The 26,838-nt window shown below is 40.9% G+C and overlaps 9 protein-coding genes across 11 annotated transcripts; 6 read left to right on the top strand and 3 right to left on the bottom strand.

Annotated features, from left to right (window-relative positions):
- Positions 1 to 902: 902 nt before the first annotated feature.
- LOC17898434 (squamosa promoter-binding-like protein 8) lies at positions 903 to 2,860 on the bottom strand. The gene is made up of 3 exons (XM_023777081.1): positions 2,160 to 2,860; positions 1,436 to 1,581; positions 903 to 1,208 (listed from the first exon to the last, which is right to left on the bottom strand). Exons 1-3 carry the CDS (start codon positions 2,846 to 2,848, stop codon positions 1,042 to 1,044), a joined length of 1,002 nt encoding a protein of 333 aa, XP_023632849.1. The 5' UTR covers positions 2,849 to 2,860; the 3' UTR covers positions 903 to 1,041.
- A 2,079-nt stretch (positions 2,861 to 4,939) lies between these two features.
- LOC17897924 (pentatricopeptide repeat-containing protein At1g02060, chloroplastic) lies at positions 4,940 to 7,529 on the top strand. 2 transcript variants are annotated; one of them, XM_023789816.1, is made up of 2 exons: positions 4,940 to 7,280; positions 7,432 to 7,529. In XM_023789816.1, the coding sequence occupies exon 1, from the start codon at positions 5,128 to 5,130 to the stop codon at positions 7,261 to 7,263; it is 2,136 nt and encodes a 711-aa protein (XP_023645584.1). In that variant the 5' UTR covers positions 4,940 to 5,127; the 3' UTR covers positions 7,264 to 7,280; positions 7,432 to 7,529. The 2 variants fall into 2 exon arrangements, with proteins under 2 accessions (XP_023645584.1, XP_023645583.1); XM_023789815.1 differs by having other exon boundaries at positions 4,940 to 7,304; positions 7,432 to 7,514.
- Positions 7,530 to 7,733: 204 nt separating this feature from the next.
- LOC17899538 (type III polyketide synthase A) lies at positions 7,734 to 9,162 on the top strand. The gene is made up of 2 exons (XM_023789817.1): positions 7,734 to 7,956; positions 8,063 to 9,162. The coding sequence occupies exons 1-2, from the start codon at positions 7,755 to 7,757 to the stop codon at positions 9,046 to 9,048; spliced, it is 1,188 nt and encodes a 395-aa protein (XP_023645585.1). The 5' UTR covers positions 7,734 to 7,754; the 3' UTR covers positions 9,049 to 9,162.
- A 19-nt stretch (positions 9,163 to 9,181) lies between these two features.
- On the top strand, positions 9,182 to 10,312 carry LOC111832576 (zinc finger protein ZAT10). The gene has a single exon (XM_023789818.1). The coding sequence runs from the start codon at positions 9,182 to 9,184 to the stop codon at positions 10,163 to 10,165; it is 984 nt and encodes a 327-aa protein (XP_023645586.1). The 3' UTR covers positions 10,166 to 10,312.
- A 269-nt stretch (positions 10,313 to 10,581) lies between these two features.
- On the top strand, positions 10,582 to 12,817 carry LOC17899751. The gene is made up of 2 exons (XM_006306933.2): positions 10,582 to 12,255; positions 12,333 to 12,817. The coding sequence occupies exons 1-2, from the start codon at positions 10,597 to 10,599 to the stop codon at positions 12,651 to 12,653; spliced, it is 1,980 nt and encodes a 659-aa protein (XP_006306995.2). The 5' UTR covers positions 10,582 to 10,596; the 3' UTR covers positions 12,654 to 12,817.
- A 555-nt stretch (positions 12,818 to 13,372) lies between these two features.
- Positions 13,373 to 18,025, bottom strand: LOC17900887 (protein transport Sec1a). 2 transcript variants are annotated; one of them, XM_006306878.2, is made up of 21 exons: positions 17,739 to 18,025; positions 17,552 to 17,607; positions 17,378 to 17,459; positions 17,213 to 17,291; positions 17,093 to 17,143; positions 16,888 to 16,984; positions 16,747 to 16,779; positions 16,484 to 16,612; positions 16,201 to 16,371; positions 16,030 to 16,113; positions 15,858 to 15,956; positions 15,701 to 15,771; positions 15,363 to 15,459; positions 15,161 to 15,286; positions 14,980 to 15,075; positions 14,785 to 14,901; positions 14,615 to 14,692; positions 14,303 to 14,523; positions 14,109 to 14,199; positions 13,914 to 14,003; positions 13,373 to 13,801 (listed from the first exon to the last, which is right to left on the bottom strand). In XM_006306878.2, the coding sequence occupies exons 1-21, from the start codon at positions 17,812 to 17,814 to the stop codon at positions 13,730 to 13,732; spliced, it is 2,016 nt and encodes a 671-aa protein (XP_006306940.1). In that variant the 5' UTR covers positions 17,815 to 18,025; the 3' UTR covers positions 13,373 to 13,729. The 2 variants fall into 2 exon arrangements, with proteins under 2 accessions (XP_006306940.1, XP_023632640.1); XM_023776872.1 differs by having other exon boundaries at positions 16,747 to 16,984.
- Positions 18,026 to 18,177: 152 nt separating this feature from the next.
- Positions 18,178 to 19,195, top strand: LOC17900711. The gene has a single exon (XM_023777242.1). The coding sequence runs from the start codon at positions 18,250 to 18,252 to the stop codon at positions 18,949 to 18,951; it is 702 nt and encodes a 233-aa protein (XP_023633010.1). The 5' UTR covers positions 18,178 to 18,249; the 3' UTR covers positions 18,952 to 19,195.
- A 3,126-nt stretch (positions 19,196 to 22,321) lies between these two features.
- On the bottom strand, positions 22,322 to 23,225 carry LOC111828700. Its single transcript, XM_023777243.1, has 2 exons — positions 22,987 to 23,225; positions 22,322 to 22,911 (listed from the first exon to the last, which is right to left on the bottom strand). The coding sequence occupies exons 1-2, from the start codon at positions 23,145 to 23,147 to the stop codon at positions 22,440 to 22,442; spliced, it is 633 nt and encodes a 210-aa protein (XP_023633011.1). The 5' UTR covers positions 23,148 to 23,225; the 3' UTR covers positions 22,322 to 22,439.
- Positions 23,226 to 25,019: 1,794 nt separating this feature from the next.
- Positions 25,020 to 26,837, top strand: LOC17897967 (berberine bridge enzyme-like 1). Its single transcript, XM_006305902.2, has one exon. It carries the CDS (start codon positions 25,070 to 25,072, stop codon positions 26,672 to 26,674), a length of 1,605 nt encoding a protein of 534 aa, XP_006305964.1. The 5' UTR covers positions 25,020 to 25,069; the 3' UTR covers positions 26,675 to 26,837.
- The last annotated feature ends 1 nt before the right edge of the window (position 26,838 follows it).

Here is a 26,838-nt window from a genome sequence, read left to right on the forward strand (position 1 = left end):
TGTCCCACCCAGCTGGAATCAGGGGAACCAAATTCAATGATCACATTGGCAAACATACCCCTCCAATACTATACCTATCCTTACCATGCATCATCTTCTTTACCCTTAAACTAGTCATTAGGTTATGCAAACCAAACACTAGTCCAATATATATATATCTTTTACTAATCAATCTAATTTTTGGGGGTGCAAATCACGTGGCTAATTAAATCTAACCAAGTTTTTATTTTTAGCTTCAAAACGGGAGACAACGAGTTGAGACCAGCTGATCATCTCTCTCAATCTTTTCTTTCTTTCTTTCTTTCTTTTTTTTCTCTCAAATATTTAAAGTTAGTTGTTATTCAAAATATCGTAAAAAAAGGGGAAACCACGTGGCCCGGGATCGATCAGTCACTTTCTAATATATTGGTTCGCTGTAAGTTATCTAGGAACAAATCAATGAGCACCATCCATCCATCCATCCATATCATCATCATTCATCATTCATCATTCATCATCAGACATATGACGACAGAGTCAAATAATTCAGTTCCCCGAAATGAATAAACGATGAACGAACCACCATGCACCAGTACTCTCCCCGGTCTTTGCTTTTACCAGCAATAATTAATTTATTATACAATACTGCTATATATATATATATATATATATATATATCCCTATTCCATCATTTCACACCTTTCGTTTTTCTTTTACACACTACTACACTAGCTAGTTGATAATTTATTTATGGGTTTAGCTGCTACTACTATATATATATATATATATATGCTTAAATCAATTAAAGTTTTTTTATGAATTAATTAAAACCTCTACTAATTAGTAAACACAGATTTAAAACATTACGACAAAGGAAAAACATTACGACAAAGGAAAAACATATGGAGAAGAAGAACAATATTACATTATCAGACTAATAATATTTTAAAATGATGATAGCTAGCTAGCCAGCGCGACTACTAGTTTAAGCTCGTAATTAATTAAGCATTGACATACTAATTAATTTTAAAAAAACGTACGGTACGGATAGGTAAATTAAAGCTATCCGCTTGAGAAAAACATTGAATTGGAGGATGAAGACGCTGACGTGGAGGACGAATTAGCTGTCGTCGTTTGGAACTGCCTTTGCCGGAAACACTCCAATGATATCGTCGGCGTTGCCTTGCCCGGTGACGACGATTTCATGATACCCGATTCATTCGGTGACCCTGATCATCATCATCATCATCATCATCATCAACATCATCATCGTATCATTCCCAATTAATAATTTAAGTTGTGAGCACACTACACAAACATATGAGTTACTAGCCGCTAATTAACTAATTAATAAATTAGCTAGCTAGAGAGAGAAAGAGGGAGAGAGAGAGAGAGAGAGATTAAATAAAAACTGTAAGAGGAATTATATATGAGAGAAAAGTAGTTAGTAGTATACTTGGAGTTGGCTTGCCAGTGTCGTGGGCGGCGGCGGCGGCAGCAGCGGAGACTGACTGGTGACATTTACGCCGGCGCCGGTTATGGTCAGCAAGTCGCTTACGGCAGCTACGTTTCCCGTTGTCGAATTCCGACAACAAATGGAATCTGCAGTACGTAATTAGATACGTACAGATCATATATAAATATATGTGTACATAGATAGATAGTTTGTGTAAACTGAATCAGATGAGACAACTACTAAGCTAAGATAGAATTTGAAAAAGGACAAGAAAGCCATATATATATATATCGGGATATATCCCACACACAGGTACGAACTCTCTCAACACTGAAGATCCTCCACGCTAGTTCACAATTCTTTTCATGTATATATATATATATATATATTATTTTTTGTATATTTTTAAAAGAAGAAGAAGCTAATTAAAAAATATAATAATAGATCTTATCTATATACATAAACTCTATATATACAGTATTATCTAAAAAAAACAAAGATGGAACTAACTAGGCATAGAGAACAACATTAACATGTATATGGGGGTGTGTGTACGGAGGAATGTGATGCCCCCACTCCTATGGGGATGGATGATATAGTACGGTGAAATAAAGGGATCAAAGTGATGGATATATCACTAATAATAATAATAATAATATATGAATTATATGGGTGGAGTACTGAAATTAAGGTTGGAACTTTAGGGAGCAGAAACAAAGTAAACCTGCTGCATTGCTGGCAAAAGCGCTGGCTAAGTCCGGCAGCCACCACGGTGGATGCTTTAGAGTGGAATTCGCACACTTTGTGCCTGCGGTGATAGTGTTTGGCGTGGCTCAGATCGGCGCTGCAACCCTCAGCTTGACACCGGGGAGTGCTCAGCGGCGAGTTCCCCATGCCAGGCTCGCCGGGGCGGGAGCGCCTGTAAAGCCTGCTGACGAAGTCGTCGTCGGCGGCGGAGAAGTAAGTGCGGCCGCCGAGGTTGAGGCCGATCCGGTTGGAGGTGAAGTCGACTTCGGTCTTGGGGATGAGGAAGTTGTAGGAGGAGGAGGAGGCGGCGGGTGCGTGGAGGTCGTAGGAGAAGAGGGGGGCAGGAGCGGAAGAGTGGGGGTGGTAGATGGGATCGGAGGGGTAAGGGGAAGGGGAAGGGGAAGGGGAGCGTGGGTCGTAGAAGGCTTGGTGATGAAAGTGGTTGGTGTGAGCGTAGACGGAGGTGTGAGGAGGAGTAAGATGATGATGATGATGATGATGATGGTTAGAAGAGAAGAGGGGAGGAGAAAGGGTAATGTGACGGTCGTTGTTGAAATGAGAGGGGTCGAAAAAGGAGAGGGGGCGGGTCGGGTCGACAGAGCCCGGGTTTCGGTCATCCCCGGAGAGAACAAGGGAAGAAGGATTCTCCCATTCGTAGTCCAACATGTTTGCTTTGCAATCCCGAGGAAGATCTCTCCTCTCTTTTCTTTTATTTTCTTTACTTTAAGAAACAAAATATAAAGAAAGAGAAAGAGAGAGTAGTAGTAGTAGTAGTGAAAGAGAGAGAGAGAGAGGCTAATAAAGGAAGAAGGGGAGAGGAGACATGTCGGTGCGGAATAGGTTATGGAGTGGTTTTAATGGACTGAAAGCAAAGCGACGTACTACTCCTCTATTAGAATTTTACAGTCTCTCTCTCTCTCTTTCTTTCTTTCTTTCTTTCCCATAAACCCTAACTTTCTATTTGTAGGAGGACGAGCAGCTCCATCCTTCTCTCTCTCTCTCTCAATGATTTTTCTACTGATTTTTTTAAATGATTTTTATTTATTTATTAGGAAACAAATAATATCCTAGAGGTGTCTTGGATTGAACTTAGAAGAAATAAAAAAGAAAAAAAAAAGAAAAGAAAGAGGGAAGCTGTCTTGTCCTCTACTTATATATATACCACAAAAAAATAAAAACAAGGAGAGTGGGAAAATGGAGAAAAAGAAAGAAAGGAACTCACATCACATGGGTCGGGGGGGGGGGAAGCAGAGTGTGTGTGTGTGTGAGTGTCTGTGCCCATTTTTTTTTTACTATATAAAACAATCAATCATCAATAATCCTCCTTATGTTGTTCTTCTTTTGTTTACTGCGCTCTACGAGTGATATGTTACAATTTCATTTGCTTGGATTATATATTAGAAGAACCAACAAAAAAAAAAAAGAAAAAAAAAAGAGTAAAAATTCTGTAATGGGGGAAGGAGTTGGTTTGTGTAAAATATTGGGTGGGGGGGGGGGGTAAATTAAAATATTTCTTCTTTCTTTATATTAGATATAATATGGAAGGGTGTGGAGTGTGGAGGGAAAACGCCAAAAAAGAAAGAAAGAAAGAAAAAGGGGGAAAGAGGTGTGTGTTGGGGTTTATAAAGACAGGATGGCAAAATATGGTAAATAGAGGCCAACTACAAGGTTGATCGTTTACGGGAAGACAAGAGTGACCGATCGTATGCTCTCTCTCTCTCTCTCTCTCTATATTTTGCTCAACCAATTATGAAATAAATTTGATTCTTTCTTTTTCAGTAATAAAATAATAAAAAACCCACAAAGACACTCTCTCACACTCACTCACGCGCTGACTGCTGGCGGGAATCGACGGTCCACGATCCGCTGGTACATGAGTCAGAGGCGCACAGGGCGAGCGATAGAGAGAGAGATAGAGAGACTATACATATCGAGTGGATGGGGTAAATGGAGTCAGTCCAAACTCCCAAAGTCTCAACCCAAAATTTTCAAAAAATTGGGGGAAAAGAGAAAGAGAGAGAGAGGAGAGGGAGTGTAGGCCACCACCACCCCCTCCCTTTAGGTGCTCAAAAGGCTGCCATCGACGTTGACCCCCTTCTACCCCCGTACGGACTCTCTCTCTATTATCCATCCCCTTTCTCTCTTTCTTTTACAAAGTGCTGCCCCTTCCTTCCTTCTTCTTCTTATTTTTATGTCTGTACAGAGCGACATAATACCTACACTTATATTATAATAAGAGACAATTGATCCTAGTATACGATTTTTTTTTTTTTTTAATTTGTTTTTCATTTCATTCCACACCAATAAAAGGACACTAAAACTAACTAAGTAATTCCTCCTAATTTAATTGAATGAAGTTCTCTCCTCCTAACAACGACGTTTCACACATGTCGTATGGTGTCCTAATTCCCTTTCCCTACTCTTATGTTTCATACTTCCAGACACATTATATATAATATACACTCGCACAATAAAAGTTACTATTGTAATTTTTTTTCATTATTTAATTACGAGTAACCAAAAAAAAATAAAAAGTCTTTCTTACTTTTTTTTTTTTTTTTTTCTTTTAAGGGTGGTGGTGGGGGTAAAGAAAGAAAGAATGTGCATAAGAATAGAGAAAAAGGCAAATCAAAAAAAAGAGAGACAAGGATCATTCATGCTACCACCAAACTTGTTGCCTTGTCACCATCTCTGTAAACACGATTTCTTCACTGTAAAATAACTGCACCACAGTCATCCTTTCTTCTTCCATCTCTCTGTTTGGGCCTTCACATTTGTAACCTTTCCTGTTTGCCCCAATTAAGCCCATTGGGTCATCTTTATTATTTTGGGCTTTTCAGTTCGAAAGGTTCGACGTCGGGACGTTCCTAAAACCTGCCGCCGGCACAATCAAGGTCTTCGAGCGGTGGTCGTCGTCTCCTCGCCACACTTATTTCCCGGCTTCAATGGTTTCTTCTGTCCCTAGAAAACTCCATGCCTTGTTTCTCTCCAACTCTCAGCCAGTCACCCTGGCCAAACTTACCTCTACCAAATCAAAACTCGCCAGGTCCTTGGCGCGTGCTGTCAATTCTGACCCTTCCTCCAGCGAACTCGAGTCTTCACTCTCGTCTCTTCATCCTTCTCAACCCCTCTCCAGAACCGCCGTTCTCCAAACCCTACGCCGCATCAAGGTCCCTGCCCATGCTCTTCGCTTCTTTGACTGGGTCTCCAACAACGGCTTCTCTCACAAAGAGCACTCTTTCTTCCTCATGTTAGAGCTCCTTGGCCGAGCTCGCAACCTCAACATCGCTCGCAATTTCTTGTTCTCCATCGAGAAAAGGTCTAATGGCTGCGTTAAGCTCCACGATCGCTACTTCAACAGCTTGATTAGGAGCTACGGGAACGCTGGCCTCTTCCAGGAGTCCGTTAAGCTGTTCCAGACCATGAAGAAGATGGGCATCTCGCCTTCCGTCGTCACCTTCAACATCCTTCTCTCTATTTTGCTTAAGCGTGGCAGAACTGCCATGGCCCATGACCTGTTCGACGAAATGCGTCGTACCTACGGGGTTTCCCCTGATTCGTTCACTTTTAATATTTTGATCAGTGGGTTTTGTAAGAATTCCATGGTGGATGAAGCCTTTAGGGTTTTTAAGGAAATGGAGCTGTATCATTGCGATCCTGATGTTGTGACATATAACACCATCATCGATGGGTTATGCAGAGCCGGCAAGGTCAGGATTGCACACAATGTTTTGAATGGAATGATGAAGAAAGCTACGCACGTGCATCCCAACATTGTTAGTTACACTACTCTCGTGCGAGGGTATTGTATGAAGCAGGATCTTGATGAAGCATTGCTTGTGTTCCATCAAATGCTCTGCAGAGGGCTCAAACCCAATGCTGTTACTTACAATACTCTGATCAAGGGGCTCTCGGTGGCTCAGAGGTATGACGAAATCAAAGTAATTTTGAATGGAGGGGGGGACGCGTTTACCAGTTTCGCTCCAGATGCCTGCACTTTTAATATCTTGATCAAAGTTCACTGCGATTCTGGGCATCTGGATGCAGCGATGAAGGTGTTCCAAGAAATGGTTAATATCAAGTTGCATCCTGATTCAGCTTCATATAGTGTTCTCATTCGTACTTTGTGCCTGAGAAATGAATTTGACAGAGCCGAGTTGTTGTTCAAAGAGTTATTTGACAAGCAAGTCTTGTTAGGCAAGGATGGATGCAAGCCTCTTTCTGCAGCTTACAATCCGATGTTTGAATACTTATGTGCCAATGGGAAAACAAAGCAAGCTGAGAAAATTTTCAGGCAGCTGATGAAAAGAGGTGCGCAAGATCCACCCTCTTACAGGACTTTGATCATGGGTCACTGCAGAGAAGGTCAATTTAAGGCTGCTTACGAGCTCTTGGTTCTAATGCTCAGGCGAGACTTTGTACCTGATCCTGAAACCTACGAGTTATTGATTGATGGGCTATTGAAGATAGGTGAAGCTCTTCTTGCTCATGATACCCTGCAAAGGATGCTAAGGAGCTCTTATCTTCCGGTTGCAACCGTTTTCCATTCCGTACTCTCAGAACTTGTGAAAAGGAAATTTGCTAATGAGTCTTTCGGCTTGGTAACACTAATGTTGGAAAAACGAATAAGACAGAACATTGATCTTTCAACGTATGCTGTCCGATTGCTTTTTAGCAGTGCTCAAAAGGAGAAGGCATTTCTGATTGTTAGGTTGCTTTATGATAACGGGTATTTGGTCAAGATGGAGGAATTACTTGATTTCCTATGCGAGAATAGAAAACTTCTTGATGCGTGCACACTTGTTCTGTTTTGTCTGGAAAAGAGTCACATGGTACATATCAACACATGCAACACGGTCATAGAAGGACTCTGTAAGCATAAGAGGCACTCTGAAGCGTTTAGTTTATACAATGAATTAGTAGAACTAGGAAACGACCAGCAGCTTAGCTGCCATGTGATTTTAAGAAATGCCTTAGAGGCTGCTGGAAAGTGGGAAGAATTTCAGTTTGTGTCAAAGAGGATGGCAACAATGAGTATATCAGATGATTGCTCTGGATTAGAACAAAAGATACCCACTTAAATCTTCTTGAGCTGGAGGTAATACCGTGCATCTGGTTTCTGGTAAAAGAGCTTCTTTCTCTTTATTTCCGTTTTCAATTTTAGTCTCTAAAATTATCCATTGGCAAATGTAAAATTCTTTCCCTCAGCAATTTAACAAGTTTGTATTAATTCATTGTCTCTGTTACAGGTCTCTACGGGCGTTGCAACTCTCTATTCCTAATTTTCACCTTCATGGTACCTATTACCAAGCAGATTAGGCTTTTATTACTTGTGCCGGGAAAATAGGTTTCATGGTGTTTTTTGCATTTCTAACCAACACAGGCCAAAGATTAACCAAACCCTAATAAAATAACCAATTCTCTCTTTCCATGATCTTCACTCTTCTGCACCAAACTCTCCCCAAGAAAACCATCAAGCCTTCCTTTATAATCCTTTGCTTTTGCTGATATTCTGCATCCACCATCTTTCTTTTCAAAATTGAGTTTCAATTCCTTCTACACTTGGAAAGAGATGTCGAATTCTAGGATGAATGGTGTTGAGAAGTTAAGCAGCACATCTACAAGGCGTGTCGCAAATCCCGGGAAGGCAACAGTGCTTGCTCTTGGCAAAGCCTTCCCAAGCCAAGTCGTTCCTCAGGAGAATCTAGTGGAAGGATTTCTACGAGACACCAAATGTGATGATGCCTTTATCAAAGAGAAGCTGGAACACTTGTGTAAGCCACAGTCTCTTTATAATTTTTTATTTATTTTTTTATCTCACACAGCTATACTCTGTTTTGAAATGTTAAAATCTTGCTAATGTTTCGTGCTGTTGTTTAGGCAAAACCACAACCGTGAAGACACGCTATACGGTATTGTCGCGAGAGATATTGGATAAATACCCTGAGCTAACAACAGAGGGTTCACCAACAATCAAGCAAAGACTTGAAATTGCAAACGAGGCGGTTGTGGAAATGGCATTGGAAGCCAGTTTAGGTTGCATCAAGGAATGGGGAAGGCCAGTGGAAGACATCACTCACATCGTCTACGTTTCCTCGAGCGAGATCCGATTACCTGGTGGTGACCTCTACCTCTCAGCAAAGCTAGGCCTAAAGAATGACGTAAACAGAGTGATGCTGTATTTTCTGGGATGCTACGGAGGTGTGACTGGCCTCCGTGTGGCCAAAGACATTGCTGAGAACAACCCGGGAAGCCGTGTTCTGCTCACAACCTCTGAAACCACCATTCTCGGGTTTCGCCCACCAAACAAAGCTCGTCCTTACGATTTAGTTGGAGCTGCCCTGTTTGGAGATGGTGCAGCTGCTGTGATCATCGGAGCTGACCCGAAAGAGTGTGAAGCTCCTTTCATGGAGCTGCACTATGCTGTTCAGCAGTTCTTGCCAGGGACACAGAACGTGATCGACGGGAGGTTGACAGAGGAAGGCATAAACTTCAAGCTAGGAAGAGACCTCCCGCAGAAGATAGAGGAGAACATAGAAGAGTTCTGCAAGAAGCTGATGGGAAAGGCAGGTGATGAGTCGATGGAGTTCAATGACATGTTCTGGGCTGTTCATCCAGGAGGACCTGCGATTCTGAACCGTCTGGAGACAAAACTAAAGCTGGAGAGAGAGAAGCTGGAGAGCAGCAGAAGGGCGTTGGTGGATTACGGGAACGTGAGCAGCAACACGATACTGTATGTGATGGAGTATATGAGAGATGAGCTGAAGAAGAAAGGCGAGGCCGCACAAGAGTGGGGACTTGGCTTAGCTTTTGGACCTGGAATCACCTTCGAAGGCCTTCTCATCCGCAGCCTCACCTCTCCCTAATTAAGTGTCACGAGGAAAAAGAAGAGAAAAAAATATATGTAATTTTACATTACATTTGGGTTATACAAAAACTTATTGTAAGCATGAAATGAGTATTCAGTATTGTTAAAACAAGGATTGCATGTGACTAGGAATGTTGGAAAAGGTCAAAAAGCTGCAACACGTGTCATTAAAGAAAGTACTCAGCTACTTGGAACCACAAAAACAAGAAGACACCAAACCCGTTACTTCCACTAAAAACAAGGGCTTTCTCCTTTTTAATTCACACACAAAACACTTTGCAGAGAGACATGGACGAACCATGAACTCATCATGCATTGATTTCGTCATGTTCAGTCGCGGACAACACGACGAGGACAGCAACATGTCACGTCGTCCATGGAAGAGGCCGGAGAGATCGATATCCACTAGTAGTAGTCATCATAATAATCATCTAAACTTGTCCCCAAACGAAGACGAAGAGCTTGCCAACTGTCTTGTGTTGTTGTCCAATTCAGGGGATCATAATAAACATAGACACGGCAAGGGCAAGAACGTCAAAAAGCAGAAAACCGCTCAGGTATTCCAATGCAAAGCTTGCAAGAAGGTGTTTACGTCGCATCAGGCATTGGGCGGGCACAGGGCGAGCCATAAGAAAGTGAAGGGTTGTTTCGCCTCTCAAGATAAAGAAGAGGAAGACGAAGAGGAATACAAAGAGGACGATGACGAGGAGGAAGAGGACGAAGATGAGGAGGAGGAGGAGGAAGATGTAGACAAATCTACGGCACATATCGCAAGAAAGAGATCCAACGCTCACGAATGCACCATCTGCCATCGCGTCTTCTCTTCGGGACAGGCCTTAGGAGGCCACAAGAGATGCCATTGGCTGACCCCTTCCAATTATCTTCGTATGACGTCGTCGTCGTCGTCGTCGGTACTCCACGATCATCACCATTCCGCCGTCGGCAGGCCTCAGCCGTTAGATCAACCGTCTCTCGATCTCAACTTATCTTGCCAGGAGTATTCCGGTGATCCTACGGCCATGACCGTAGGGGTGATTCAGAGAGATGGCGGTGGCAGTAATCACAACGCTACTTCATCGTCATGGTTAAAACTCGCAAGTGGTGACTGGTCTTGACGACTGACTAATTTATTTTAAGTTGCTAATTAATTTTTTAATTTTTTTTTTACTTTCATTCGTTTATATGATGATCTTTACATACAATTTAAGTCAGTGCATCAATTTATATATACACTTGTATGGATTTTATATGATTTACACTTTATATACCACATCTGCAGTGCCCTTGACTTATGTAGTTGTGCTCTATCCCGAATTAAGAAAATAAGTAGTACAAGTTTAATACACGACAGAACATCCTATACATATATCATTAATTGTACCTGCCTTTAGGAAAGAAAACACAAGTTGTGGTATTTAAATAGTGATATGATTAGTTAGGTATATTAATTACACCTTTTCAGATAGAGAGAGATACTTGTGGGCAAATATGCAAAAGTTGTTCTCCAACTCGACAAGGAGCGAGAGAGAGATAAAAGCAGAGTTTTATGGAAGCGAACAAAGTTCAGATAGGGAATGGGCTTCGTTATAATGGGCCTACCTACAGTTTGTATGAATCGGCCTCAAACCGGTTCATGACTCAACCGGGCCGGTACAAGGATCCTCCTCTGGTAGGAAACGCTGCTGCTAATGGTATCGAGAGAAGAAGAAGGCAAAGTATGATAAGGTGGAGGAGCTTGGCCTCTTCGGCCTCTCTTATCTCAATCCCGGCTCAGAGAACAAGTGCCATGGCCTTCTCTTGCTCTTGCTCTTCCTCTTCGCTTCAATTGGTTCTCGAGTACCACAACCAGACGAAGCACTCCTTCAACGGTTACGCGAGAGGCCCCCGAGGTCTGGACTGGGCCAATCAGCCTAACCCCTTCCGCCGTTACCTCTCTGCTCCTCTTCTTCCTCTCCAACACCCCGACGACCCTCTTCAGTCCTCCTACGCTTCTCTGTTCGACTCGCCTCCTCCGCCCAAACCCGTCTCTCTCTCCACCATCTCCGACCTTTTCTACCATTCTCTCGCTCTCTCCGCCTGGAAGACCACCGGAGTCTCCACCTGGCCCCTCCGCGTCAACCCCAGCAGCGGTAACCTGCACCCCACGGAGGCTTATCTCATCGCTCCACCCATCGATTCACTCTCCGAATCCGCTTTCGTGGCCCACTATGCTCCCAGAGAGCACTCGTTGGAGGTTAGAGCTCCCACCATCCCCTCTTCCTTTTTCCCTTCCTTTTTCCCTGCCAATTCCTTTCTCATCGGCCTTTCTTCCATCTTCTGGCGCGAAGCTTGGAAGTACGGGGAGCGAGCCTTCAGGTACTGTAACCACGACGTCGGCCACGCCATTGCCTCTCTCTCCATCGCTGCCGCTGAGCTCGGCTGGCACTTGAAGCTTCTCGACGCCTTCGGAGCTGATGATCTCAAGAGGCTTATGGGGCTCCCTGATTTTCACTTTCCCTCTGCTAAAGGTAAAGGTCACCTCCCTGAGATTGAATTCGAGCATCCTGACTGCTTGCTCCTCGTTTTCCCCTACGGAACTGGAGATATCCACTTAGACTACCTCGGAATTTGCTCTGCCATTAGAGATTTCCCTACTCTAGATTGGATTGGGAAGCCCAATGTTCTGAGTAGAGAGCATTTGTGCTGGGATGTCATCTACACGACTGCCAAGGCAGTAGAAAAGCCTTCTTCGATCCCCGCCTCTTCTTCCATTGATGATACTTCCTTCAGGAGCAGCGCTCTGTTTAGCCAGGGTTCATATAACGATTTAACGGCCAGGCAAGTTGTGAGGAAGAGAAGAAGTGCTGTTGATATGGACGCTGTTACTTTTATAGACAAGTCTTCGTTTTTCCAGATGTTGATGCACTGTCTTCCCTCCGGCTCTACCAGAGGTGAGCCCCAGAGAGAGCAACTTGCACTGCCGTTTCGAGCTCTTCCTTGGGATACTGCTGAGGTTCATCTTGCTTTGTTTGTGCACAGAGTTTCTGGTTTGCCAAAGGGTTTTTATTTCCTAGTCAGAAACGAGGATCATCTCAGCGATCTCAAGACAGCTACGAGGCCTGAATTTGAGTGGAAGAAACCAGATGGGTGCCCTGATGATCTTCCTCTGTACAAGCTCGCCCAGGGTGATTGCCAAAAGCTGGCAAAAGGACTATCATGTCATCAGGTACTAATTTGGATTACAGCTGCGATTCAGTATCTCTAGCATTGCCTAGTTAAATTGAATCATGGTGGTTGATGCAGGACATTGCAGGGGATGGATGCTTCAGCCTAGGCATGGTAGCTCGGTTTGAACCAGCACTGCGGGAGAAGGGCTCATGGATGTATCCTCGTCTGTTTTGGGAGACGGGTGTTGTTGGGCAAGTTTTGTACCTGGAAGCACATGCAATGGGGATCTCAGCAACGGGGATTGGGTGCTATTTCGATGATCCAGTTCATGAGATCCTGGGGATGAAAGACTCCAGCTTTCAGAGTCTGTACCATTTCACGGTGGGAGGTCCGGTTGTAGACAAGCGGATCATGACTCTTCCTGCTTATCCTGGTCCGACCACCACCGATGCCTAGATCATACATACTCTTACTCTTGAACAGCTTCGATTTTTGTGGTGGTGTAATAAACTAGTAGTTATTGGTAGATATCAATATCTTGAGCCACTTTTAGATCCATAATAACGAGTAAGCTTATGTGACATGTGCTTTGATAAATTACCACGGAAAGTTAGCTTGAATTTGTTCTCGCAGCAACAAGATTATGGGTTCTTGAATGTGCCAAAAAATGCAAATAATGATCGTATAGCTATGGACATCAAGAAGATACTTATAGTAATCTCTTCCACTGACGATCTTCAAATGATTCACTCCAACCCTATTTTTGGTGTCACTGTCTCAGTGATGCGCATCAAGTTATTTCTATGCCTAAAAGTAAAACGAAACCCTTTTGTGCTTTCTATCATGATCTCAAACGTAACAGCACAAGACAAGTGGCTTACCAAGAGGTCTTACTATGATGACTGTGACTGTCGGAGTCCGGGCTTCAAGAACATGTTTGACTATGCTTATTTTCGCAATCACATCGAGAATATATCGTCTCTGAAAAGCCTTGCTTTAGACCATAATCATTCCAAAAAGTTATCGACAATGATTTTTATTATTAGTTTATGCTCCATCATAGCTTTTGCTTTTTCTTGTCCAAAACTTCTCGAGGATTATGTTGTATGCTTTAAATGAATTAAAGCATGACAAAATCTTTCGCCAACTCGAGGATTGCTATATAAACCGAAAAATAATAAACTAACAGCAGAAGATACAAATGATAGCCAAAAGTTTAAACAAATTCTTCACTTTTTTTTTACATTAAGTCGACGTAGAGACTAACATATAGAGTTTGATTGTGACACAAAACTATATAGAGTAGGATCCAAATGGAAAAGTAAAAATAAAGAAAATAAGCAAAAGGTGAGGGAATGGGACGAAAAAAAAAAAAAAAAAGTCTTCCCTCAACGCTTCTACTAACCTGATCCAAGTCTTGTCTCTGAACAAGTGTATGCTGGTTTACTTTTCTACTCTTCTTTCAATTGCAACAATATTAGCTTCTTTGTTTTTTCTCCTAAAAACATTCTGAGACTCAAGCCGTGTCAAATTCACCAGTATTGTGGTTTGAAGGGCTGAGCAGGTGCCCCTGTTAAGTCTTTTTCCGACAGCAATTTCAGCTTCTGCGACGACATTTAAAACAGTTGGAAGAATATTTTCGATATGAGGGTGTTTTATTTTTTGCCTTAAGCCAATCATCAACTGTTAAAAGGGATATGGGTTTCATTGTGTTACCGTGATGTACTGTGGGGGATCGTCGAAACTAGTGGAGCCTAGTACCACTTCTCTCCTCAAACTGCTTGTCAACTTGTGGCAAACTCGGAGCTGTCAAAAATTTATGTTCACTTTCTTTTTGTCTAATGTTAACACAATATTTGATCAAGAAAACATAGCATTCACTACTTAGGTTGGATTTGTTTGACTGTATACCTCGGATCGAGTTGCCCCGCCAATAATGAATACAAAGATGCGTTGCCCCAACTTCTTGAAGTCCGTTGAAGCACTTTTCAACACTGATTCACTGAATAAGAAGAAAGATATGTCCTACTCTTAGAACAACCAAGCTCCTCTAAAGTGGACAAAAAGAAAAACAATATGTAAAATAGAATGGTTTGAGTGCGTGCCTGGAATATCCATCGTCAGAAGACTGAGGACGCGCCCAAGTTGCAGTTCTTCTTGACCTCATAGAATGAGGGGTGGCTTTTCGCTCTGGAACCGCTGTAGGAGCAGAACTCTTCCTTACTGATCCTGTTCTTGGTTCATTTTCCTCCTTATGACTTGATTGGTTCATACATAGATAGTCGCTATTAGATAGATCGCCTTTCACGAGTTTCTCAAGCAGCTCCTGCAACAACAACAACATAACAAAGATTTATCTCAGCCACTTCAAAATTACATAGTGAATATGTAACTGATAATCCGAGGTGTGCATCTACCTCGATCATGGGATAAAACCGGAACAGTTGCCATGTTTCTTCTTCACCAGATCGGTCTTTTCTGTTTGCTTGTTTTGTCTATACCAAAAGAGTGTTATTAAATGATCTTCGTCTTCTTTTCTTTAACTAGCTAGTGTGTATTTTTCATTTATCTAAACTGAATATTTTACCTTTCCAGCGTCAAATTTGAGGGAGAAACTACCGGATTTAGCCTTGTTGTCTGGAGATCCAGCTATCAATTGCATGTTGCTTATAACCTTCATATCCACAGGTGATAATCTAGCAAGCTGATAGCGTAAAATGCATTATTTATTAGCAAGCTGTTCCATGCATTAAAAGGGTTTCTCTATCACACAAAAGACTACCTGCATTAGCTTTACACCCTTGTCACCTTCAAACTTCTCGGGGTACTCTGTTGCATAAATCATCAATAGCCGTAATTTGTTTTCTGGGTTTGTGTCCTGTATTTTTAATATATGATGTGTCACGTTAAACACTAAATCAATGCGGCTATGTAGTTTCTTGTCATGTTTCAAACTTATTCACCTGATTTGTCCTCAGAAAGTTGATAACGTCCTTGGCACCTGCGTCTCCAAAAACAAGATCTTGTTCCAGCTGCCCAAGATCCCGAAGTCCTGTGTCTCTGATTATTCTGTTAATTTTTCCGGCTAGCTGAGTTTGATTATTGAAAAAAAAAGTCAGCAACCAAAACAATGGTAGTTTGAGATAAATTAATGGTGAGACAAACCTCTACGTGAGTGGAGAGTTTGTCAACTTGTTCTCCATATTGTGGCAAAGCTTGAACTATTTTCTGCAGATCTCGTGTAGACAACTCGCTACCGTCCCTGCGTCACATTAGGCTAAGATGTTAACTATACATATCAATCAACAACTCGCTACCGTCCCTGCGTCACATTAGGCTAAGATGTTAACTATACATATCAATCAAGTCCGTGCTGAATAATACACATCAGGCAACCGGATCAAGGATAACAAGAAACTGAATTCTTCAAGATATCAAACTGTTCCATTGTCTAAGCACTGTGAAAATCGGCTAAGAAAGAAAGATAAATTCTTAGCGCTGACCTTGATCTCATTTGTGCGGCTTTGTTCTTTGAAGCAAAGTTGGTCATTTTCTCATGCAAACGCTCGCTAGCCTATTTATTATAAACAAAAAAATGATGGTATCAACCAACATGGTGAACTATTCAATGAAATATAGAAGTTTACAATTGTGTTATACATCTGCTATGTGTGTGTGTCGAAGCTCAAGCCACACTGGATCATGATCTTCAAGCACTATCTCCTTTTTCTCTGGAGGCCCACCAGTTTTACTAGGAACCTAGCATATGGTAGAAAAGTTATAACGAGGGAAATAGAGAGAAAAGCGAAGTAGATAGAAAAAATAGAATTACCTCAATGACATGTTTATTCCCATCCATGTCAAGCAAATCATGGCACATAGCATCATAGGTCCATTCATGTATGATAGGCGCGATCTACAGTACAGTTACACCTCACTCGTTTTAGAAACAAATTATCAATATGGACTCTAAGGGGTATTTGTAGTAGATGAGCCTTAAAACCTGATCCACAGATCTATCCACAATGAGCAGCTCACATGTTTCGGTCTGGGGAAAGTTGGGAATGGCTTTATATTTTGAGATACAATCCCAAATAGCAGCAGCAAGCTTTGAGGGAACCAAGTCACGCGTAGCCGTAGACTTAGCAGCTCGATACCGAACAAAGGGTAATTCCTAAAAACACACAAAGAAGAAGATGATAAAGAAGAGAGAGATATATTGGCAAAGATTGAGTTTCCTAAATCATTATCCCTTTGGTGAATTGTGAAGAAGATGATTTATATACCTTCAACGAAGCAAATACGGTAGCAATTCTAGTAGCCATCATATTCAAACAAATATTAAAGTGGCGTGAATTCTCAGCATCTTCAGCATAGAGAGTTTCCAATGCTTGCTCATGATCAGTTAGAAATCCCTGAGTAAGAGGTAAGATCATCAGCGAAATAACTATACTTTGGTTTACATGTATTCGAGGAAAAACATATTTGTTAATACTTGAGATCAGATGGTTCAAAATCCGGTCAACAAAAAGAAAAGAATAGTACCTACCTGGTTATCTATGGGGAAATACTCCATGTTCATCTGCGTATTAAAAGTAGTAAGAAAATGTAGGATCAGCAGAAGAAAATGATTAAAAAACAAAAAGGGGTACAAGAGTAATAAAGGGAAGGGATGATATATAGGAGTAACCTCTCTTAATGCACCAATGCGTGGCAATACACTTGAATCACTTTTGATGTGATTGACCAATTCTTTGGGGATAGTGGAGCTGAAAAAGATAAATGCCCTGAAGAAAAAAAGAAAAAAGGGGGAAAAGAAATCACATTGAATGAGTGATTGAAGAAGAGAAGGATGAAATAAAGATCAGAAGAGGAAAGAGGCTTGTGGTAGTTACTTCCTATACAAAGGTTCCCTGCCAGACATGTCGGATAGAAACATAACAATGCTGCAAGGAGAGCGGGGAGCAAGAGTCAGAAAACAGAAAGGGAGGGGGAGAAAAGAAAAAGGATGTTACTTCTCTTTGGTAGGTTGGATAAAGTAGATAGCGTCCATGCCAGGCATTGGTTCCCTCCTCTTAAAAAGTTCTTCAACCACTGATGGATGAGAAGTAGTAGGTATCAACAAACATTGGAAAATGAGAATGAGTAAGGAATAAAAGGAGGACGAGGATGGTAATTACAGGAAATGCCTTGATCAGTGATATCTGCCATCTTGCAAGACTGAGACATTACTTTGACCGTAACTCTATCCATTATTAGTATCTGCAGAGTATGAATGTATCCCTCAAATCGATGTATTGAAGTAAGATCCTCATGAGAGAAATGAGAGATATGAGAGAGAGAGAGAGAGAGACCTTCCAAGCTTTAGAATCCCCGGTTTTGGTAGATCCAAGCATCTCGTGTAGCAATCCTGAAACCCACCCATTTCATTATTATAGCCTATCGTTCATCGTCACCAAACAACATCTATATATATATATATATATATATATGTAAAGGAAACACACAAGGAAGGCGAAAGTGATGGTTGGGATAACGTACGATCGCGGCTGATCTGACGAAAGAACTTGTAGGAATCTCCCCCATGAGAGGATGACTCTGAATCGGAGAAGGACATTGGTAATCAAATAAGAGCGCAGTAGATGATGATGATGATGAGGATGATGATGAAGATGAGGATGAAGAGGAGACGGGAGTGATTTCATTTCCATGATAGGGAGAAGGGAGAAATTGATTTGTGAATTGTATGGCTCAGCATACAATTTGGGACAAGAGAAGAGACACTCTCTCTCTCTCACTCACTATTATTAGTTCTTCTCTCTCTCTCTTTCTCTTAAATTAGCTCCTTCTTCTTCATTGTTTAAACCCTTAGTAATAGTAATGGGCCATTAGAAATGGGCCCCCATGAATCAGATTGAATGAAGACTTTTTTACTTGGAATTTGTTTCGGATTTGCAAAGGAAGGAGGGAGGGAGGAAATTGGGGGTTTAGGGTTCTTGTATCTGAATTTGTCGAGATAACAACCAAAAGAAAGAAAGAAAGAAAGAAAGAAATGGGGAGTCTTGTAAAGGTGTATTGCCACAACAGCATCCCCTTTCACCATTACCGACCTTCCAACCTTCAGACCCATATTTCCCTCTTCGCCATCACTTGTCCTTCCGTTTCTTCACCTGACCCTCCTCCTCACACCATCAAACATCCCCTCCAATTCGGCGGCCACTTGGTCATCCCCACCATCGCTGTCGCCGCCTCCGCCTGGTTCTTCTTCCGCCTCCACCAATACCCTCCGATCATCACCTCCCCCGTTGATTTTCAGCTCGAACTGGAGGAAGACGGTGCTATCAGAGAGCTTCCCCTTGACCACAAGCCTTCTTCTGTCAAAGCTCTCCACTTTTACAAAGTCAAGCCAGGTACGGTCTTGAAACTCCTGGACGTTTACGACTCCCATAACTACGACTCCTTGAAAGCCCGGATTCGTTTATCCGCCGAGTGGTTGGAAGCTGCCAGGAGACAACTGGAAGAGCTGGTCGAGAGGGACCCCGGTCGGGTCATGGAGTATTCCCAGGTGGTCGATGACCTCATGGAGATCCTCAGGGATATGGACCTTTACATCGATAAGTGCCAAAAGGACAACGTCAAGGGTTACCTTCGCTCCTGCAACCGATTGCTTGCTCGTGTTAGGAGAATGGAAGCTCAGATTCTCAATGTCCTCAAAGAGTTTCACCAGGACCAAGGTGGTGGACAAGACCCTTAACTCTTTTTAATGCTCTTTTGCTTCTCTGTTCTATATCTAATGCTCGATTACAATGGTAAATATCTAAACTCTCCAATTTCTTATGCTTGTCTTCTGACCCCGAGATTTTGCTTGGTTTTCCATAATTCATAACGTGAGCTATGTTTTAGTGTTAGTGGACAAATTGTTCTTATCACAAATATCATGATTCAAGCCCACTGTTTTTGTTTAGTTACCTTGTTGTAATGAATCTTGCATACATCCATTGATGTCTGAGACAGCTTTTGTTTCAAACAGAAAAACAAAGACTCTGCTCTCTCAGCCAAAACATAGTTCTTGTCTGATCTCTCTGTATTTGACATTAGATCTTTCACCATATTCCATGAAGACTTTGCATTGTTTAGACAAGCTTTGCGTCCCCATGAATTGTATACGTATATATGATAAAAATAACAGTTTTAGTTCAATAATGTTAACTAACAAATACCACTAGTATTCTCTCGTTCATAGGAGAGACAACCACTTTGTCTCTCCTTCTAGAAAATTAGGAGTCGTTTATACATACTGCTCGATGTCTTTATTAGATTGGTAATGTTGCAAAAAGTTCTAACGCAGCTACTAGATATGATTTGTAATTAAATAGAACTTGGCTTTAAAAGACGAAATCTTGTAACTAGAATTAACTTAGAGGAAATCAGTGATATATACACAAAGAGACTGCGCAGTGAAACATGAAGGTAAGATCCGACGAGTCCTTTTTTTTTTTTTTTTTGGTGGATTACCAAAAGTTCTCCTTTCTTTTAGGATCGGAGTCATTTATATATATATTGTTTGATTTTATTTTTCTACTAGATAACTTCATTATTATTAATTAGAAGGACTGTTGCTGATTCTTCTTCTCTCACACTTGCCCTTATTTCCATGAACAAAATAATAAGGAAGAATCCAAGAATTCCACAAAATTCAGACAATGGGCGTCCTATTCCACCTACAAAACCATACACGATTCCTGTTATCATGGTGTACACATGGTTTGGTTTAAAATCTTCTATCGGCCAAGAGAGGCACACGATTAGACCCATCGCGCCTATAGGGTGAGCGCCACAAAAAAGGACCCACGGTCCTCTTGTGGCCAAGTCTTGAAAACTATATGAGATGCAAAACATATATATCATCACGGCCAAGAAGATGTGAAACCTTCCTTCTGCTCCTAGTTGATATGTTTGCACTGGAGCTTCGTCTTTCCACCAGATTCTTATTAGCATACCAAGGTACACTATATTCCAAGCACTGAATATTGCGCACATAATCCTGATGAATACATCTTTCAAATCATTAATAATTAATTATCCGATATTATATATAACAACGATTTTCTTACCAGCGTTCCATCAAGAACTCCACACACAAGACTGCTGACGTAAAGATGCCAGCGAGTGACATACTAAAAGCCATAGCCATATACTGCCGTTGTAAACGAGGGGGACGACCCCTCCCTGCTTCTATGGCTTCTCTATACTCACCATTCATTTTGTTACGATTATTCGGTTAATTGGATGAATGCACTTACAATACAATCCTTCCCTATCTTTATATATATAAGGTGACAAAATCTCTCCCATCAAACTTTGATATTTTTTACCTATTAGACCTATCATAATTTCTAAAATTTAAACTCTGTATATATAAACAAATAGTTAGCTAGTATTTAAATCACTATTTAACAGAATCAATATCATATACATAATTATTTAAAATCAAATATCCATAGATAGTATAAAAAACAGTAAAAATCTTGACACATCAAATATCATTATTTAATCAATCCACTCAATTAATTACTCCCAAATTTATTTATAAGATATATATGCAATTTGAATCCAAAATCCAACACGTAGCAGACTGCAAACATCAATAAAAGCAGATCGTTGAACTCTATGGTTCAGATCAGGTCTTCCGGAGTATGTCTTTGGTTCGCCGATGTGTGTTGAGACACAAATCTTCACGTGTCCTTTAGTCACGAAAAAGGTAATCTTTTCTTTTCTCATAAGAAATTTTATTGATATTATACAACATACAGTACAAACTTAGCCCCAAGAACCGAGGATACATCAGCCCGATAACATGATTCCGGATAAGAAAACAAACTTAAGCCTACGATTATGGAATATCTAAATTTCTTACAACCTTCACTTACAGTTGCTTTCCAAAGACTTGAAAAATATAATCGCCAAGAAACCATCAATTTCATATCGGATTCTCAAGTCTTCTTGTCTTCACTTGATAATAAGTCGGCAATGAACACTTTTGCTTCCTGAATTGGCATAACGGAACCTCGACTGAGGCGAACTGAAACCGTCTAAAAAAGCCATGGCCGGTTTTATCGAACGAAACGACATCAATGGTGAGGAAACAAATAAATATCCAGATATCGATCAATCTGGTTGAAAATTCTATTGGAAGAGACTACGCGAGGAGCCACCCAAACGGCAACACCAAAGCAAAACACACAACTTGTGAATGGCGGTGGATCGAACTGAAACAGAGCCAAAGAAAGCATTATGAAGGATGGAAGAAGAAATTTGTTAAACCATAATCCAGCAAAACCACAAACACATCGAAGTTTTATTTATTAGCGCCAATAAGTAAGCGACGGCAAGTCTGGCACACACCGGTAACATAAGCTCGAAGATCGAGACGGCAAAACACGCCGAAAAATTCCGTACAAACAAAAGCCAGAATCATTCGAAATCAATTCCTCAAACGAAAGAATCGATAGTTCGAAGATCTGGAGACTAAAGCCGTATTGATGTTGGAGCTATGAGAGCCTCCAAACATCGATCTGAAACAAAAACAGCAAAAACTTTGATTGACCTGCTTTGAGAGAGAAATAGAGCTTTCTTGTTCGGGAAAAAGGTAATCTAAATATATATATATATATATATATGCGAAAAATCATCATCTTTTTATTACTTCTTTTCAATGGTTTTTTGTGTGTGTATAAAATTATACTTTTATTAGCTATACATATGTACTCACTAAATACTAGCATGCAGAGATACTAAATTGTTAAAAAAAAGTTGATGTGTAAATTATATGTAAATTAGTGATATGAAACGGCTTATTCATTAGTTGATTTTCTTATGTTCACGTAACTTCTTCTTCATCATCCTTTTAACGAATCAATAATTAGGTATTTGTGATATCTGCAAGATGGCATTGACACACGATCGATCAGTTATTTATATATATATATATATATATATATATATATATTTCCAAATATTAACAATTATGCGTGTATAACTCAATTACTTTCGAGAAAATTGACTCTCTTTTTTTTCTCTCTCGTTTTTTTTTTTGTGTGTAGATGAAATATTAAAGATGAAAAAATCTGAAATTGAGTAGTATGATTACCACATAAAATAACAGTTTTAATTAATTAGTCTGTTGGCATGGCGGTGCTAATTGCGGCCATGAGAGTAATACTGTTCGATTTTATTTTTCTACTAGATAACTTCATTATTAGTATTAACTAGAAGGACTGTTGCTGGTTCGTTTTCTCTCACACTTGCCCATATTTCTATGAACAAATGAATAAGGAAGAATCCAAGACTTAGACAAAACCCAGACAATGAGAGTTCTATTCCAACCAAAAAACCATAAGCGACTCCTGTCATGATGGTCCAGTAGATATGGATTGGTGTAACATCTTCTATCGGCCAACAGACGGAGACGATTAGACCCATCGGGCCTATAGGGTAAAAACCATAAATAAGGACCCACGGTCCTCTTGTTGTGGCCAAGTCTTGATTACTATATAAGACGCAAAACATATATATCATCATGGCCACGAAGATGCGAAATCTCCCCTCTGCTCCTAGTCGATATGCTTGCGCTGGAGCTTTGTCTTCCCACCTGATTCTTATTATCGCACCAAGGTACGCTATATTCCAAACACCGAATATTGCGCACGTAATCCTGATGGATACATCTCTTTCAAATCATTAATAATAATTAACTATCCGATATTATAAATAACAACGATTTCCTTACCAGTGTTCCTTTAAGAACGCCACACACAAGAATGCTAACATGAAGAAGCCAGTGAATGACATACAATAGGCGAGACACTTCACTACGCGCATATACTGCAATTGTAAATGAGGGGGACGACCCCTCCCTGCTTCCATGGCTTCTATATACTCACCATTCATTTTGTTACGATTAGTCGGTTAATTGGATGAATGCACTTACAATACAATCCCTCCCTATCTTTATATATATATGTATAGGTGACAAAATCTATCCCATCAAAGTTTGATAAGTTTTACCAATTAGACCTATCATAATTTCTAAAATTTAAACTCTATATATATATATATATATATATATATATAGTTAGCTAGTATTTAAACCACTATCTAACAGAATCAATATCATATAAATAATTATTTAGATTCAAAAGATCCATAAATAGTATAAAATCCAGTAAAAATCTTGACACATCAAATATCATTATCTAATCTATCCATCAATTAATATAATTACTCCCAAATTTATTTATAAGAGATATATGCAATTTGAATCCAAATTCCAACACGTAGCAGACTACAAACATCAATACATATATAGTTACAAAGAAAAAATTATAAATAGTGGTATGAATTTGGATTTTTGACTTATTTCCTTTGAACTTAATCCAATGATAAGTCAATTGAAACAGTTTCCTTCTTCTTCTCTTTTTTTTTTTTTTTTGGTATGTTCACCTAACTTCATTCTTTTAACCAATATTTATGTTCACATGACTATGCTGTGTTTTTTTTTGTAATGTTCTTAGATGAAATATTAAAAATGAGAAAATCTGAAATTGGAAAAATGTTAACTAATCGGTATAGATAAAATCATATCTTATGATCCAAATGAGTTTATTATATTCCAAAATTTATAAATTACAGAACCTTTATGCTTTGTTAACATAAGCAAATGTAAGTATTACAAACAAAAGGATATTGCCAAACTTTCACAGTAAAAATTCCTAAAAAGAGACCCAAAAAAGTCAATGTAACAAGCTCACAAAGATAGGTCAAATCACAAGGCCCAGCTTAGTAACTTGCAAACTCAAGCAAATTCAACACACACATGGTAAAACAGAGTTATATACGTACGCAATCACCAGCTGAAACTGATAGATTCAAAATGAAGATTCTCAGCCAAACCAGAGGAACATATCTCCGCAACCTTTTGTCTCATCTTCTTCAGACCACACACTAGAACTCGCACACTCGAACCTTCCACATCAAGTAGAAGTTCTGCTCATATCAAACCAAACAGAGAGAACATGTGTTTAGATTGAAAGAAGGTTATGTGTATATAAGCCCAGCAAGCAGCATATATTATTTAACAATTTCAGGCATCATTTACAAAAAAAATTATGTGGTGTAGTGGTTAGATGCTATGTGGTTTCTCTCTTGTATGAGGTTCAAATCCTGGCCGACTCTGTGTATATTACTCTAGAGATTAGAGGTCTTTCTCCGAAATGCAGGTTGGTGCGTTGCACGAGCGATTCTTGTGGGGTGCTTTCGATTTCTCTCACGGAATTGTAACCCCAAGAAGTAGGAGAAGATGTTGGAGATGGAATGTCGACGTTTTGGACCTGTTTCTTTTCAACGTTACCGTACTTTTTCTTATTCCAAAATATAGCTGCACTAGAAGTCGCCATGATGCTCACGCAGATGACAAAAAAATGTCTCAAGTTCTACATTAATAAATCCCTTAAACAAGAGCTACCATACCCTTAAACCAGTGGTCGGGTTAAAGAGTCATCTTTCAAAATAGCAACAACACCAAAGGCGATTAAAATGAAAAGAGTCCAAAACACAAGTGATGATGATGCCCCGACGAGAAAAAACACTAAAATCAAATCCTCTTGGGAAAAATCCCGTACCTCACGCTTTAACCATCAATCAATAGATCATAATAATAATGACTATATATGGATAGGAATAATAGCTGAAATTCAGGAATCAATAACAATCCTACTATAAATACTATACCTACTAATTAAACACGTACACAAGGGAAAAAGAACAAGACCAAAGAGAGAACAAGAGAGTTTCGTTTCCGGTAACAAATATAAATGAAGCTCTCTTGTTTTGTCTTTCTCATATCCTTCTTATTCGTTTCTAGTTCCATTGCCACGGCTCCGCCCAACCCTATCTATGACAGCTTTCTCCAATGTTTCAGCAACCACACAGGCGCTCCTCCGGAGAAGTTATGCGACGTCGTTCTCCCACAAAGCAGTGCCAGCTTCACCCCGACACTACGCGCCTACATCCGAAACGCGCGTTTCAACACTTCCGCGTCTCCCAAACCTTTGATAGTTATCGCGGCTCGTTCTGAGAGCCACGTCCAGGCCACCGTCATCTGCACCAAATCTCTCAACTTCCAGCTCAAAACTCGCAGCGGCGGCCATGACTACGACGGCGTTTCCTACATCTCTAACCGCCCTTTCTTCGTACTCGACATGTCCTATCTCCGTGACATCACCGTCGACATGGCCGACGACGACGGCTCTGCTTGGGTTGGAGCCGGCGCTACCCTGGGCGAGGTTTATTACAGCATTTGGCAGAAGAGCAAAACTCACGGATTTCCCGCCGGAATATGTTCCACAGTAGGCGCGGGAGGTCACATCAGCGGCGGAGGGTACGGCAACATGATCAGAAAATACGGACTTTCAGTTGATTACGTCACGGACGCCAAGATCGTAGACGTGAAGGGATGTGTCCTCGATAGGAAATCGATGGGAGAGGAATTGTTTTGGGCGATTCGAGGAGGCGGAGGGTCGAGCTTCGGCGTCATCCTATCTTTCAAGATAAAACTCGTGCCTGTCCCTCCGAGGGTGACTGTTTTCAGAGTGGAGAAAACCCTCGAAGAAAACGCACTTGACATGGTCCATAAATGGCAGTTTGTTGCCCCCGAGACAAGCCCGGATCTCTTCATGAGGCTAATGATGCATCCCGTGACGAGGAACGCTACTCAGACGCTTCGAGCGTCGGTGGTGGCTCTCTTCTTGGGAAAACAGAGCGACCTCATGTCTCTGCTGACCACAGAGTTTCCCGAGCTTGGTCTGAAGCCGGAGAACTGCACGGAGATGACGTGGATACAGTCGGTGATGTGGTGGGACAACAAGGACAACGCCACGATGATTGCACCGGAGATCCTGCTGGATCGAAACCCGGATTCGGCGTCCTTCTTGAAAAGGAAATCGGATTACGTGGAGACAGAGATCAGCAAAGACGGTTTAGGTTTCCTGTTTAAGAAGCTCATGGAGGCTGGGAAGCTAGGGCTAGTGTTCAATCCGTACGGAGGGAGAATGAGCGAGGTGCCTACGACGGCGACTCCGTTCCCGCACCGGAAGAGGCTTTTCAAGGTCCAGCATTCGATTAACTGGAAAGACCCCGGCACCGAAGCGGAGAGCAGTTTCATGGAAAGGACGAGAAGCTTCTACAGCTACATGGCTCCTTTCGTCACCAAGAATCCAAGACACACGTATCTCAACTACAGGGATCTTGATATCGGGATCAACACCCATGGCCCAAACAGTTACAGAGAAGCTGAGCTTTACGGCCGAAAGTATTTCGGTGATAATTTTGATCGGTTGGTCAAAGTCAAAACAGCCGTCGATCCTCTTAACTTTTTCAGGGATGAGCAGAGCATACCTACCAAGCCATCCACAAGCTAAATAGCTGTCTAGGGATCATTTATATCGTAGTAGCTAATTTATACAGCTTGTATTTTATCAAAGTACATGCTACGACCAACCAAGTCAGACAAATTTGCGGCACAAATTGCTAGACATACAATAACTGACAATATATTTATTTTTTGAAAAAACTGTGGTGTCTT

This window comes from Capsella rubella, unplaced genomic scaffold (genome assembly GCF_000375325.1).
Source record: "Capsella rubella cultivar Monte Gargano unplaced genomic scaffold, Caprub1_0 scaffold_1, whole genome shotgun sequence".
NCBI classification, from domain to species: domain Eukaryota; kingdom Viridiplantae; phylum Streptophyta; class Magnoliopsida; order Brassicales; family Brassicaceae; genus Capsella; species Capsella rubella.